Genomic DNA, 15,000 nt, shown 5'->3' with positions numbered 1-15,000 from the left:
CTTTGACGTTCCCACAGGGCCACCCCTCTTTCCTATATCACCCTGTCTATCTACCTATCCAAATACACCCCTCATCCTTCTCTCCTCCCATTCTCATTGCACACGCGTGTCGTCCATGGAGTCTCGTACGAATCGAAAAAAAAAAAATGATTATTTATTTCACGACACGATCATTATCAATCGAACACGCATCGATTCCTTTTTAGATTTTTTTTTTTTTTTCTTTTTTATATATAAAATCTGACACTACATTATGTGTTTTTCCTCTCTTCGTGTACGTGTGTAAGTGTGATATATATATATATATATATATAATTATTTTGATTATACGATATATTATGATATGAGGAATGATACGAAATAAGTTTTTCTTTTATAAAATACAATTTGTTATAATTTTTAATAAAGCTGTTATTATTGTTAGTATAATACAATTAATATATTAGTTCGTATATTATACTAAACGATATAACTTATACTCTGTATTGATATAATATTGATAATTTCTATATATTATATTTTGCCTTTATTTTTAATTATATTAAGATGTATAGTAACGAGAATATAAAATATAGTATAGTTAATTATACTATATACTACAAATATTAATTTATTTATTATTATTAATATATATATATATATATATATATATACGTATGAAATCTCTACGAAAAAATAATTTCAATCTAATAAAGACTTTTTCCTAATGTTTCTTATTAATTTTTTCACAGTAATAATAAAAAAAAAACTATCAAACGTAATATTATCCTTGCATCTTAGTTGCATCGCGTTGCATTTTTAAATAACATTAAAGAGTAATATTAAAAGGAAAATGCTTATCAAGTTATCAAGAAATTACCGCAACTCTTTACCGCAATTGGACGAACATGATTCCAAGAAAAAAAGAAAAAAAGAAAAAAAGAAAAAAAGAAAAAAAGAAAAAAAAAAAGAAAGAAAGAAAAGAAAAAAGGAAGAAAAAGAAAGAGAAAAAAATAGGAAGAAGAAGATGAAGAAGAGGAAGGAGAAAAGAACTCGCAATGTTCTTCCCCGAGATAAATCGATTCGAGAAAGGCTATCGAACTTCTATTACTAGTCTTCATTTCCTTCCTTCCCTTTGCCCCACCAACCAACCTCATCACCACCGCAATATTTTTCTTCCTCTCTTCCACGTTCATTATATAGATTATACATATGTAGTATGTTTCACCGGACGTCATGTAAACAGGATACACGCTCGAATTACGTTATTGTGAAGTCCCTCGATTTCCTTACAAGACACGATTTTTTTTATATATATATTAAAAAAAAAAAAAAAGAAAAGAAAAAAAAAAGGACGACGAGGGAAAGAAGAAGATTGATATGTTTTCGAATTATTTATAAAATTTTTACACGGATATTTTGAAAACCTTGAATATTGAATAATAATTTGATAAAAAAAAAAAGTGAATTCTACGAATTTTAATAATTTATCGGACAGGCTGGGAAACGACAGATAGTGTGAATATATTTTAATTTATTTATTTTTTTTTTTTTAAATTATATATGATTGAAATTTGAAATGGCTCTAAGGTCACATGACGGGAAGGACCTCAACGCAGCACTATTGCCAATCTGATTCGATAAATGTCGAACGATCATTAACAAAACTTTCCAACGACAGTCAGTCATATATTATTTAATATCGTTCATCGTCTATAAATGATTACGTTAACTCGTTATATCTCAAAAATAACAGATACATTCAAAATTAATATAAAAATTTCTAACCTAAAATTATCTTTAGAATATCTTAATTTTCGTTTTTATTCTCTTATCTGATCTGATCTCTCTTTCTTTTTTCTTTCTTTTTTCAAATACAACAAAACGAAATCAACGACATTTAATAATGATATATTAATTTTCAATCAATTAAACGCAATAAAATCTAAAATGGTTTATAATAGGTTTACCGATGAAAATCGCGAAACATAACCTCCAAGTTTTTAATCTCGAATCGATTATCGATTCAGCCGAGTGCGACCAGTCGTACGACGATAACGATAATGATAATGATAATGATAATAATGATAATGATAACAATAATAACCGTGATCATTGGCAACCGGTAAATCTGATTCATCGTAGCAAATTCGAAATCGGACGGCTTGAGTGAGCATATGCGGGTCGTTTATATATACATATATAGAAAGACACAAAGAAGGGGGTTGGGGAAGGGGAGAGAAAAAGGAAGGGTGCCGAGTGCATCGTCGACGATACTGATTTAAAATGCCGACGACGATGACGAGTCTCTTCTGTGGGGATCGGTGCCTATGCTCACCCCCTAGCTCTGCGTCACGATTGTGAGCACAGCTGATACCCCCATACGGAGTTACAAACATATATATAGATATATATGTGTGTGTGTGTGTGTGTGTATACAATGCAGACGGCTGTACACGCACATCATTTCGAGAACAAAAGGTGTAGAAAAGACAGAGTACTGGTAAGGTAGACTTTGAGAAAATGGGGAAGGTAGAGAGGTTATGTTAACCTATACGGGGGTGGTACGAAAATCCCATATGGGTCTCTACAGCTGACTGCCGCTCGGCTCATTAATAAAGTACGTTACAAAAATCGTTCGAGACCCCACTGTATGCGTGCATTTATGTATTATAGATTATATACGTGTGTACTACGTGTGTGCGTAAAGAGAGAGAGAGAGAGAGAGAGAGAGAGAGCAAGAGAGAAAGCAAAATACGTTACTAACCTATGCTCGTTCTACCGTAAACGTATTCGTTACAATGCGACCTTCTTTTCTAATCGTTGAATTATCCACTTACGTTTTAACAATTATTTATTCAATTTTTTCTTATTTCTCCTCGAAACAAACTAAATTATTAACAATAATATCAACTTATTATCGATTATCATCAATTTTTTATTATTGATTTTTTTTTTATCCACACTCGTATGATATTTAATTAATTTTTTTAAAGTTAACGGGAATCGACGATACATGTCGATTGTGATATAATCTTAAAAATTAAATATTTATATATATGTATATATACATATATAAATATTAAAATACCTTATATGTACATATATGTACAAAAAAAAAAAAAAAAAATAAAAAACGTACCGACTTAATTACAAATTTTTACATATAAATCGTTAGGAACTTTGTACAGAAAAAAAAAAAGAATAAAAAAAAAAATAAAAAAGAAAGAATTTTTTTTTAAACTACGTAGGATGATGACACTATTCGTACGTATGAAGTTCGTTGCATATCGTTGGCGCGCGAACAAAAATGGCGCCGGCATCCCGCGGTGCAACGCAAAAATATAAACACAGTGGAGAGAAGAGACTCGTTGTCATCGCGTACGCTGGACCACTCGCGACAAAGCAACGACTACAACGACGACGGCGACGACAACGACAACGACAACGACAACGACGACGACAACGACGACGACAACAACAACGACGACAACGGAGATGACGGCGGAGTCACATCCAGAAATAGTCACGTCGCGTGGGTGGTTTGCAGGATCGAATAATAAATAGAAGAAAACGGGAGAGAATTAGACCGTGAGGTATTATACGAGTCAAAAAGGGACAAAATGGCCGTAATCCTATTGACAATGATAAATAATGTTAAATTTTCATTAAATTTTCCATTTTCCAAAAGAAATCAAATCTACAAAGATACGACATCGAAACATTTTAACTTTTTAATAAGATTAAAGATTTTTGAAATAGAAAATTTTTTTTTAATTTATTTTTTCTATTTTATTTTTTTTTTTTTTTTTTTTTTTTTCATTTTTTTCTTTTTTCATTTTTTTTTCATTTTTTTTAATGAATACAAATTGAAAAGAAACAAATAATTCTTCATTTAATAGTATTAATTAATTAAAGGAATATTATATCACCAATCTGACTTTCATTAATCAAAAATCAACAGATACAAAATTATGCATGCATATAAAAGAAAAAGCTATGATGAATATAACCAATAAATTCTATACAAGGAAAAAAAAAAAAAACTAGATTTAGTGACTAATTCTCTTACAGATAAATGCGTCACCAGACCGGCAATATTAGTCAACCTTGAAACCACGTGCGTTATTTTGCACGTGCGACGAAAGGCCAACGTTGTTATTACTCTTCTTCTTTATTTCTCTCTCTCTCTCTCATTAAAAAAAAAAAAAAAAAAAAAAAAAAAAAAAAAATATAAGAAAAAGAAAATGTATTCCAACAAACTCGATAACGTTAGTTGCAATGCGTTTTCATTATTATCGTTGGTGATCACGAAAATAATAACGTCGAGATAACGCGGGAAATTCAAAAAAAAAAATAAAAATAAAAATAAAAAAAAAAAAGGATTTTTCTATTCCGTATCAAAGTCGTTGTTCTGTCACCAAAGTATTTCATTGCTGCTACGATTAGTTAGATCGAGATAGATCGATATATAGATCTTGATTAGATTAGAATTTATTTCTTTTATATTGAATTCCTTCGAGAATTTAATTATAACAGAAGAAGAAATAAGAAAAAGAAAAAAAAAAGGACGAAGAGAAAGAAATTATAATAAACTAATTATCTGCTTATACAATGATAATACAAAACAAAATGGAGTGAAATTTTTTATGAATTTGAAGGTCAAATATTTTTTATGAATTTATTTATATTCTCTCACTCTCTCTCTCTGCCTTTTTTTTTGTCTTAGACAATGATGCTCGCTGCTTATCCGCGAAAAGAAAGGAAGCAAAAAAAAAAGAAAGAAAAAGAAAAAAAAAAGAAAGAAAACCTCCCCTCCACCAAAAAAAAAAAAAATAAATAAATATTTAACTGATATCTATTTTTAACTTTATCGCATTAACCAATACAGCAGGATGCAGACATAGGCACGGCCATAATCGTCAACAAAACTTTTCCGTCGGAGAAATAGAAGTATCTCCTTTTTTTTATATAAACTCTTTCCGATTAAATCATGATATAAAAAATAAATAAATAAAAAGAAAAATAGAAGGATAAAAGAATAACAGGAAAAAAAAAAAAAAAAAAAAAAAAAAAAAAAAAAAAAAAGTAAAATAAAATAAAATAAAATAAAAACTATAACAAAATTCTCTCTCTCTCTCTCTCTCTCTCTCTCTCTCTCTCCTTCTCTCTCACGATCTGTATTTCTACATTTATATGAAATAAAAAACTGCATGTAGAATATAACATACATGTATGTATATATATATATATGCACATATACACACATGCATAATGAAAAACAATATGCGTATAATTTATATATATATATATATAATATATATTATATATATATATTATATATTGTATATAATCTATGTGTATCTTTCGCAATATATGCATGAACGAAAAAGAGAACAACGAAAGAGAGAACAACGAAAGAAACCCAACTGCAATTTCTCATTATTACCGGTTGACTTGCGTAATTACATAAATTGGGACGACCTTGCCGACCGCTGGATTAGATTGACCTAGGCTGCAATGTTTTATTATCTCGCGAGCAAAAAAAAAAAAAAAAAAAAAAAAATGGCTGATCCATTGGAAAAGTGTATCGGGGAAGAGTAAGAGGTGGAGAAACTGGAATGCAAAATTCGAAACAAAATATAATATCGCATTACGAATGGCTTATATCGATCCATGTTAATTTCGATTTTAATTGAACGATTATTAAATATAAAAGAAAATAAAAACATAAATAAGAGAAAATAAAAAAAAAAAAATTAATAATAATAATAATAATAATAATAATAATAATAATAATAATAATAAAACTACTTAAGAGAGAAAGGATAAATGTAAAAAATTTATATACGTGCACCTATTATAGTTATACAAATCTAAACGATGCAAAAGTTACGAAATTGATATGTATGTAGGTGTATATACGTATATATATTTATGTAAAACATGCAACGATATAAACAAAACTATTTCGCCTTTGAACCTTGCTTTTAATCATAAAAGATACGCGCGTCGTTTCGAATAGATTAGAGGCGCGAAAATCGAAGCTCCGTTCGCCGACTCTGTTTTTATCTTATTCTCTCTCTCTCACTCTCTCTCTCTCTCTCTTTCATTTGTATTCTTATATTCTCTTTCCTTTATTTCCATGATCTTTAATCGAAGTCAATCTCTCTCTCTCTCTCTCTCTCTCTCTCTCGCTCTTTCTCCCCTCTCTTTCACTCTTTCCAAATATATAAAGATACATATAGATAGATAGATAGACAAATAGATAAAAAGGGTCTACATGGTATAAAGGAGATGATACACGTTTTATTCTATACGCAATAAGCTTTTAAAACAAACGTATTCCAGCACCGATCGAGGTTACGCAATCGGCATTTATATAATCAAGAAAGATCTCCAAGCGAAACACACTCGATTGCTACTATCCGAGTTAAAGACATTTCCCCTCTCTCTTTTTCTCTCATACACTTCATAAAAAGAAATAAGCGCGTATTTCAAAACTATCTCACTCACTCACTCACTCACTCTTTCTCTCTTACTCATTCTTTCAATTTAATTATTTCCAAATGACGTGATTTCGCACGATAAGAAAATAATAGGTTAGAACATACTTAATTTCTTTCAAATAAAAGTTCTCCATTAACGGTTGGATCCGAGCTAACCTCAAAAATATTTCTATTCTTTCAAATATCTCAATCGATATTATTAATAGATTATAGTTAATGAATTAATCAATTATAATCGATCATAAAACTTATTCAAAATGTATATCAAATTCGGATTTCTTTACTATATACCTTTTTTTTCCTTCCTACTTGTAGTACGCGGAATCCTAACCTCAATAGTATTTCTATTCTTTCGAATACAAACGAAGATATTTATAATCGTGCTATTTAATCGATATTATTTAACGATTATCGTTAAGGAATTAATGCTTGTCGATCATAAAACCAGTAAAACTTATTCAAATGTATTTTGTCAGATTCCATCTTATCTTATATACACATACATATACATAAATAAATATACACACATATACATGTATATACACAAATTTACGAATAACTCGTCGTCGTTTCGATAGAGACGAGATGCAATGAACCTAATTGATTAAAATTTTGTTTCCTGATTTCTCCTCTCTCTCTCTCTCTCTCTCTCTCTCTCTCTCTCTCTCTCTCTCTCTCTCTCTCTCTCTCTCTCTCTCTTGCTCTTTCATCGAATAAATTATAGTATATTTGGTAATATATATATAATATAAATATCGTTCTTTGTCTTTTCTTTTTTTTTTTTTTCCCCTAACAAATCCTATTTTCTCTTACAAATTACAGCAGGAGACAATGCCTTAAGGTTTCGTTCGTTCACTCGTACGCGAAGTATATAAACAATTATACGAAGAGAGAAAGAGAAAGATAGATAGATAATAGATAGATAAATAGAGAGAGAGAGAGAGAGAGAGAGAGAGAAAGTTCGTTTATCCTATATCACAGATGTAAGTACGACGGATTTTTTTTCTTTTTCATTTCTTTTTTTTTGTGGTTATATTTCGTTTTGTTTTGTTTTGCCTCTCTTCGTTCACGACTGACTTGTTTTCGCGTGAGAACGTAAACACGAACACGCGATCCGATCGATCGATCGATTGATCCGATCAATACATATATACGTAGAAAATAATTCGCCTTTTACTTTTTTTTTCTTTTTTTTTTTTTTTTCCTTTTCATTCGTCAAGCAAAACATACACATATAGAATATATTTATATACTTCGCTCGATCGAATAATGAGCACGTTATTAACGCGAATTTTTTTAATTAATAAACGATATTAATCACGATATATGACGAATACGCGAGAATGCCATTGGTCAGGAAAAAAAGACAAATATATATACAAAGAGGAAAATTTCAATACCAGAACGATCTCTTATGCTTAACTATGTAAAGAAAAGCGTAAAAGCAAAAAAAAAAAAAAAAAAAGGAGAAAAATTATGATAACTTACGGGTAATCGTCGACTGTTTCCTCGTGTTAGCCGGCAATACAGGGGTGGTGTTATTGGTGTTGTTGGTGTTATTAGATTCGATCGAGTACTTCTTCTTTTTCCTAGGACTCTCGTACGAATTATTATCGTAGGACGAGGTCTCGTTCGGCGTAATTTCGCCGATCTCTGGTATCCTTGATCGTTCCCGTTGAGGTGGCGTCCTTTCGGAATCGGTATTCTCATCGAGAAGTTCGTCGGTTGGAAGAACAACGGATACCAATTTGTCTTCGGCACGTTGTGGAGTAGTAACAATCGTTGTCGTTTTCTTTGATTTTCCATTGGCAACGATAGCAGGAAGAGAGGGGGGAGAAGAAGGATCTGTTGTTGCTGTCGTTGGTAATGTTGCTATCATCGTCGTTGTAGCTGTCGTCGTCGTCGTTGAAATATCAGCAACGACAACGACCGCGGTAGCTGCTGTTGCTCCTGCTGTTGTTGCTGCCAACGGCGCTACTTTCACATTGGTCGTTCCATTCAACGTTCGTTGGGGAGGAATAGACGTCGTAGTAATAGTAGTAGTACTAGTAGTAGTAGTAGTAGTAGCACCAGTACTAGCGATAATCAATGATCGCTGTTGTTGTTGTTGTTGCACATTTTCATCTCGTTTTTTTCTTGGTGTAGAAGGCGCGTGTTTCCTCAAATACGGCATACCACGTAGGGCATAAGGTTCCGGTACGACGTCATTAGCGGTAACGATCTCCCATTCGTATCGGGAATTCGATTTCGGTATTTCCAAGTGAAAGTCGAATCCCCAACGTTCGTTGTCGAGCAACGATTGTGCACGTAACTCGCGTTCGGCCAATGCACGAGCCGCGGCATGGTCGACGGGACCGAAGAGATCCCTTCTAACGCGCGCAAGAGCTGCCCTGCTCGGCACCGTTCGCCCTCCCCCTATGTTCCGACTCATTTCCGTCATCATAGCCGGATTCAACACTCGTGCGCTCATATTTCGTTGTTGCTCTTTCTAGAGCGCGGCAACGTCGCTCTCTCTCTCTCTCTCTCTTTCTTTCTCTACTCGACGACACGATATAATATCGCGTACGTAGTGTCTCTGTGTGTATATATATATATATATATATATACTTCGTAGAATGTATTCTTTTCCCTCTCTGAATCACGTGGTAATCTGTCCCTTTCTATTCGTTCTCAAGAAATTACTGTTAACACTTCCGAAACGTCGTCGTTCGAAAGCCCGCGTCGAACCGACGTAATCGAAATTCTTTTCACCCGGACACATAAAAAGAAGGAGTGAAACAAAAAAGAAAAAATAAAGAAACCGTACTCTCCCTCTCTCTCTCTCTCTCACTCTTTTCTTCTTTTCCTTTTTCTTCTTCTTCTTCTTTCACTTCTTTTCTAATCGTATTACCGTCGTCTACTTGCTCGCACCACCGCCCAACAGAAGAGAGAAAGAGAGATGATTATCCTTCTTGGAATCGTCGTGTCTCTCGAAAGCGCGTTGAAATACTCGCGCCGCCCGGTCTTCTCTAACAAAAACCACACTGGCAACGTCGCACGAACGCGCGATCCAACCGAATTTCGAATAATGGCCGCGCGCGTTCCTTCCTCTCTCGGCCGTTTGTGAAGCTCTTCTTCTGTTTCTTTTTTCTTCTTCTTCGTCTTCTTCGTCTTTTCTCTCTTTCTTCCTTTTTTCTTTGGGCACTCAAAAATCACGCGCGAAAAACAATCAAATAATAATTTCCAGAAAATGCCGGACTTTGATAATCGATATCATCGATATATACCTTTCACTAAATGTATGTCCCAATCGTACATACATATATATATATATATGTGTGTATATATGTGTTTTTCAACACGCACGTAAAGTTTCTCACGAAAATGTTTTCGCAAGTTTTTAAGAAAGAAGGAGGTTGTTGTTGTTGATGATGATGATGATGATGATGATGTGAAGGAGGAGGGAGGAGGAGGAGGAGGAGGAGGAGGAGGAGAATGAAGAGGAGTAAAACGGCGAGGGGGAGGCGGTACGCGACGAGACACGACGAACACGGTTCGTCGCTTGGAAATCTGGCAACGCGGCAAGCGCGAGAGACCGACGGAAAGGCTGAAAACAAACTTCCAACGTTCACGAACGAGGACGACGAGAAGCCTTCGTCGTCTTTTCTCTCTCTCTCTTTCGTTCTTTCTCTCTCTCTCTCTCTCTCTCACTATCTATTTCTCACTCACTCACTTTCTTTCTTTCGTCTTTCGTCTTTTTCGCTTTTTTTTCTTCTCTCTTTATATTCTTCCTTCGAGTATATTACTTTTCCCCTCGATGATATTATATCTATACGTGTATATATATATATATGTGTGTATATATATGTATATATATACACACACACACAATCGTCCTATCCCTCTTTCTCTCTCTCACACTTTCCTCGTAACATTTTCTTCTCACGTTAGAATTCTCTCTTGGTCATAAGGCGCCCGCGAGAACTTTGATCTGGCAACGTTGCACGCACTTGCGCGCGAGCCTTCGCGAGACGACGACGGTGACGACGCCGCCGACGACGACGACGACGACGACGACGACGACGACGAGAGAGGGAGGAGAAGATAGTAGGAAGAGGAGAAGGAGAATGACGACGAAAGGCTGGAACGCGTTGAAGCGCGCGTGCGAATTTCGAACCGGCTCGTCGCGCGCTTTTTGTCTTCTTCGTATATCTCTTGGCACACACGCGACGAAAAGAGTACACTCGCGAGAAAATTTAAAAAAAAGAAAGAAGAAGAAGAAAAAAAAAAGAAAGAAAAAGAGAGAAACGAAAGAAAAATGTAAGGAGAAAAATAATCGTTGATCCTTTCGAAAAACGATGCGTATAAAAGAAGCCTTCGGAAAATGATTTATATATATATATATATATATATATATATGTATGATATATATATATATATATATTGCACACGGCCCGTAGTAAGCTTTTGACGAATAACTTTATCTTCGTAGTTGTGTTTATAACTTCTCTCGTAAATCTAAACTCCCGCCAAGCTTCGAGAAAAAGCAACGATCGACGATCGGGCACGATTAACCGTTATGTTTGAACTCTCTCTCTCTCTCTCTCTCTCTCTTACTCTCTTTCCTTCTTCTAGTAGAAGAAGAACTGTTAGATGATAACGATAATGACGACGAATAAATGAAAAGAAAGAGCAAAAAAAAAGAAACTTCGTGTAACGTCTCGTAAGCCCGTAGTAACTTGCTTTTATAAACGTCTATTATTCTCTGTCTAACGTAATGAAAGATAGATTGAGAGAACGCAGTTAGCGGTATACAAGCGGTACACGATTGATGATGATTCGTCGTCGTCTAATGCCCTTGCAAAAAAAAAAGTATTATAACGGAGTTGCGCGAAGACGCGTCCAACGCGTGTGAAGCGCCCTCTAGCGACTAACTGTGGTGCCTCTTGCTGCGACCGTGCGAGGCCTTCGTTGGAACGACCTCGGTCATTTCCGTCGTTACCTCGGCCGTTCTCGTCAACGTACCGTCCCCCACTATAGACCAGCCTTCCCCACTATATTACCACCACTTTCTTTCTTTCTTTCTCTCTCTCTCTCACTGTGACTCACTCGCTCACACTCTCTCTCTCTCTCTCTCTCTCTCTCTTTTTCTCTCTTTCTCTATTACTCCCCGCAATACTCTCTAACAGCGAAGTTATCCATCGAGAGAAACGACGAAAGGAGACGCGAAATAACCGTCGTTCGAAAGTCTCGCGCGCTATAGTCCACTCGACGTGAGCGCGGCGACGAGCGATCTTTGAAACGCGAACTTGCGCGATATTATACACGTGTATACACATTCATATATATCTGTCCTACTCTTTATGTATGCGTGTATGTACAGTTATCGAACCTCCCTTTCACCCTTCACCACCGATCACCATTATCCTCTCTACCCATATATACATATATATATATATATATATATATACCTTCTTTACTCTTCGCAACGAACACGAACGAACGTGCCGATCGCTCACAGCTTCTCTCTTCGTTCTAAGGACTGAATCTTACCTATTCTTCTTCTTCTTCTTTACTATCATATTCTCTCTTTCTCTCTCTCTTTCTACTATTCTCTTTTTCTTATCTATATACTCACTGAGATATACCGTATTCTCTCGTCACTTCTTCTCTTTCTTCTTCTACACCTTCTCCTTCCACTTCTTCTTGCACGCAACAAGAAAGAGATGACCTACGTATTTGGAAGATCTTCGACTGCGGGGGGTATATAAAAGAGAGACAGAGATGGAGAAAGACTGAGAGAAAGAGAGACAGAAAGAGAGAGGGATAGAACTCGTCCTTTCTTTTTATCTTTTTTCACTGGCCTCTTTTACTCTCCTTGAGGACGCGCGCGTGCTTCTGCAAGTTTTCGAGATTCGGAACTCGTTGCAACGCCTTCTTTGACTTCACTCGACTCCCCTTTTCATTTATTTCAAAAGAAACGATCGTAGATTATTCCTACAAATTGATTTATATTATATGTATGCGATCTCGTTTACGAAATACTTTAATATAAAAATCTCAATGAAATAGACGAAATATAAAATGTTTATATTAATTTTCAGCAAAATAATAAATACGATTGACAAGAAGAAGAAAGAAAGAAAAAAAAAAAAAAAAAGAAAAAGAAAAAATATACGATGTATGAGATAATCGATGAATATTGTTAATAATTTTTAATTATATATTATTGAATATTTCAATTTTTAATTAGGTTAGCTTTCAAGCAGGAAAAGCTAATACAAGTAAGAGACTTACTCATTAAGAGATGATAGAATGCATCCGTTCTATTATTCTATTAAATATTACGACGTTATATACGTACATATATATATATATGCGTGTGTGTGTGTGTGTGTATATCTATATACCTTTGTACATGTACTTCGTATCTATCTTATATAAAATTTTAATTCGATAACAATTTTTCTATATCAAATTTTTTCGTTAAAATCTAAAGTACACGCGTATGAAACAAATTTGAGTACGTTTTAGAATACTTCCTTATCCTTTGATCCAATTAACCAATCACGATGCGGAAACGAATCTGGGTATCTGATTGGTCAATTATCGATATCGATTAATTAACATGATATAATAAATTGATTTTTTTTCTTCATTAAAAAAGAAAATCTATCTGTTCCATTTGTTCTTATTTTCATTGATCGTTATTATTTATTAATTATATCAATTTAATATCAATTATTTCGATCCTTTTTTCATCGTTATTTTGTAATTAATTAATGATTAATTAATTAAAGATATCTTTACTTAGGATATACGTAACGATAAATTTGGTTTGATAATTATCGTATATTTCGATATTAAAAATAATATTAATACGATTGATTTAATTAATTAATCGATTATTTCACAATTTTATGTAAATTTTTCCGTTAAACAAAAAACTAGCATACGATTGGTTAGCTATCGGACCACCCAAAATTTGACCAATCACGATCGTCGTTACTTATTTAACGGTCATTGTTCTTCGTGAAAGTGAACGCTGCAGGTCGTGAGATCGATTATGCTGTAAAAATGTAAGTTAACGTTTTATTCTAATCCGTTCTAATCCACAAATTATAATAATACGTCGATTAAAAAGAAAAGTAAAGAAAAATTCTAATGATCCGAAGAAATCTGATAGAATATATATAAATCATCGATCGATATCTAATATTTCCAGAAAACAAAAAAAATGGAAAAGTGTGAGAAAGATATTTGAATATTTCGTTAGGTAGTTACGAAAGGTACGGAGATATTCTTCTTTATTTTTTCCAAATTGTCTCGTAGAAAGGAGAAAAATTCGATCGATTAAATTATAACGACAGATAATAAATTTATTAATTATAAATTAATTAGAAAAGAAATTTTCTATTACGAGTGAACGTGTGACACGTATGTATATGCATACGCGTATCTTTACGAATATTCAATTCTATAATTAACGTAGAAATTACGATAATGGACGTAAAAGAACGTTGTTATTAGATCGGTGAATGACGATCGAGTGTACATATTTTTTGTGGAAAATAATAAATATGTTCTTTTCTCCATTAACTTGGTTTGTTTGTCAAGGTCATTGTATTATGTTATACGACGTAGAAGATCTTTCGAAAGAAGGGAGAGGGAAACATATATATATATATATATGTATATGTATAACAAACGATAGATAAACATAGCGGTCAGAAGGGACACAATTAGTCCTTCGAAGATCGATCGAAACGTGAGTGAGTACGTACGTACGTACATACGTATATAAACATTAAATTTTACAAATCTCGTTCATTAATTTTCGTATTAGCGTATTGTTTCAGAAAATGAAAGATATTATTAACTCATTGAAATAATAACGTAATATTAATGTTCGTATATCAATTTCGAAGCTTCGAACCTTTTTACGAATGTGTATTAAGTGTTTATCGTTTTATAAAACATCGTATGTCTTTTGTTTCAGGAATAATAAAAAAATTCAGCAGAACGTGCAAGTGAATGTCCATTCATCTACGTCCATAAATCGATCCAATTTTCGAGGTTCTTACAAACTTACGGAGTGAATTATTGGCAGCTATATTTCTATGCTCATTGTCATCGAATTTATTCGAGGTAAGATAAAATAATATAAAATAATATAAAGAAAAATTGATATATATATATATATATTTGTATAACTACGTATGCATTTGAAAGGTTAACCTATAATACTTTCATCATTATCTATAATAATTTTGTCATAACCTATAATAATATTTAACATTTATAAAAATTAAATAGTTACGGGGTAGTAAAGAACTTTTAGGAAATGAATTCGCATAAATATTCACGTGAAAACTTTCGAGGAGGAAACCGTAGATAGATCGCACGTACGAAACAGATCGTCTTTGGTGTATGCGTAACATTGCCTGTGTATGATATATATATACATACACACATGCGTGTGGTTGGCGTATATCATTCGTAACAGAGACGTCCGCTAGGCGGCTCTCGCTAC

The 15,000-nt window shown here is 33.6% G+C and overlaps 1 protein-coding gene and 1 long non-coding RNA gene across 5 annotated transcripts in view; one reads left to right on the top strand and one right to left on the bottom strand.

Moving 5' to 3' along the window:
* The window catches only part of LOC124431419 (cell wall protein DAN4-like), a 15,515-nt gene extending 4,105 nt beyond the window's left edge, over positions 1–11,410 (bottom strand). The window contains exons 1-2 of one of the 2 annotated variants that reach the window (XM_046979332.1): positions 10,414–11,410; positions 7,977–10,296 (exon numbers count right to left, since the gene is read on the bottom strand). In XM_046979332.1, coding sequence (XP_046835288.1) covers positions 7,977–8,958 — 982 coding nt within the window. In that variant the 5' untranslated portion in view covers positions 8,959–10,296; positions 10,414–11,410. Of the gene's footprint in view, positions 1–7,976 lie in introns of both variants that reach the window. The other variant, XM_046979331.1, reaches the window with a different exon arrangement.
* Positions 11,411–13,468: 2,058 nt separating this feature from the next.
* LOC124431422 overlaps positions 13,469–15,000 on the top strand; it is a 69,905-nt gene continuing 68,373 nt past the window's right edge. Inside the window, exons 1-2 of one of the 3 annotated variants that reach the window (XR_006943992.1) lie at positions 13,469–13,546; positions 14,467–14,615. This is a non-coding gene — a long non-coding RNA (uncharacterized LOC124431422). Of the gene's footprint in view, positions 13,547–13,825; positions 14,236–14,262; positions 14,375–14,466; positions 14,616–15,000 lie in introns of those variants that run through there. The other 2 variants (XR_006943990.1, XR_006943993.1) reach the window with 2 other exon arrangements.

This window comes from Vespa crabro, chromosome 21, assembly GCF_910589235.1.
Source record: "Vespa crabro chromosome 21, iyVesCrab1.2, whole genome shotgun sequence".
Lineage (NCBI taxonomy): Eukaryota > Metazoa > Arthropoda > Insecta > Hymenoptera > Vespidae > Vespa > Vespa crabro.
Note: the sequence above shows the minus strand (reverse complement) of the source record. Positions and strands in the feature narration are given on the sequence as shown.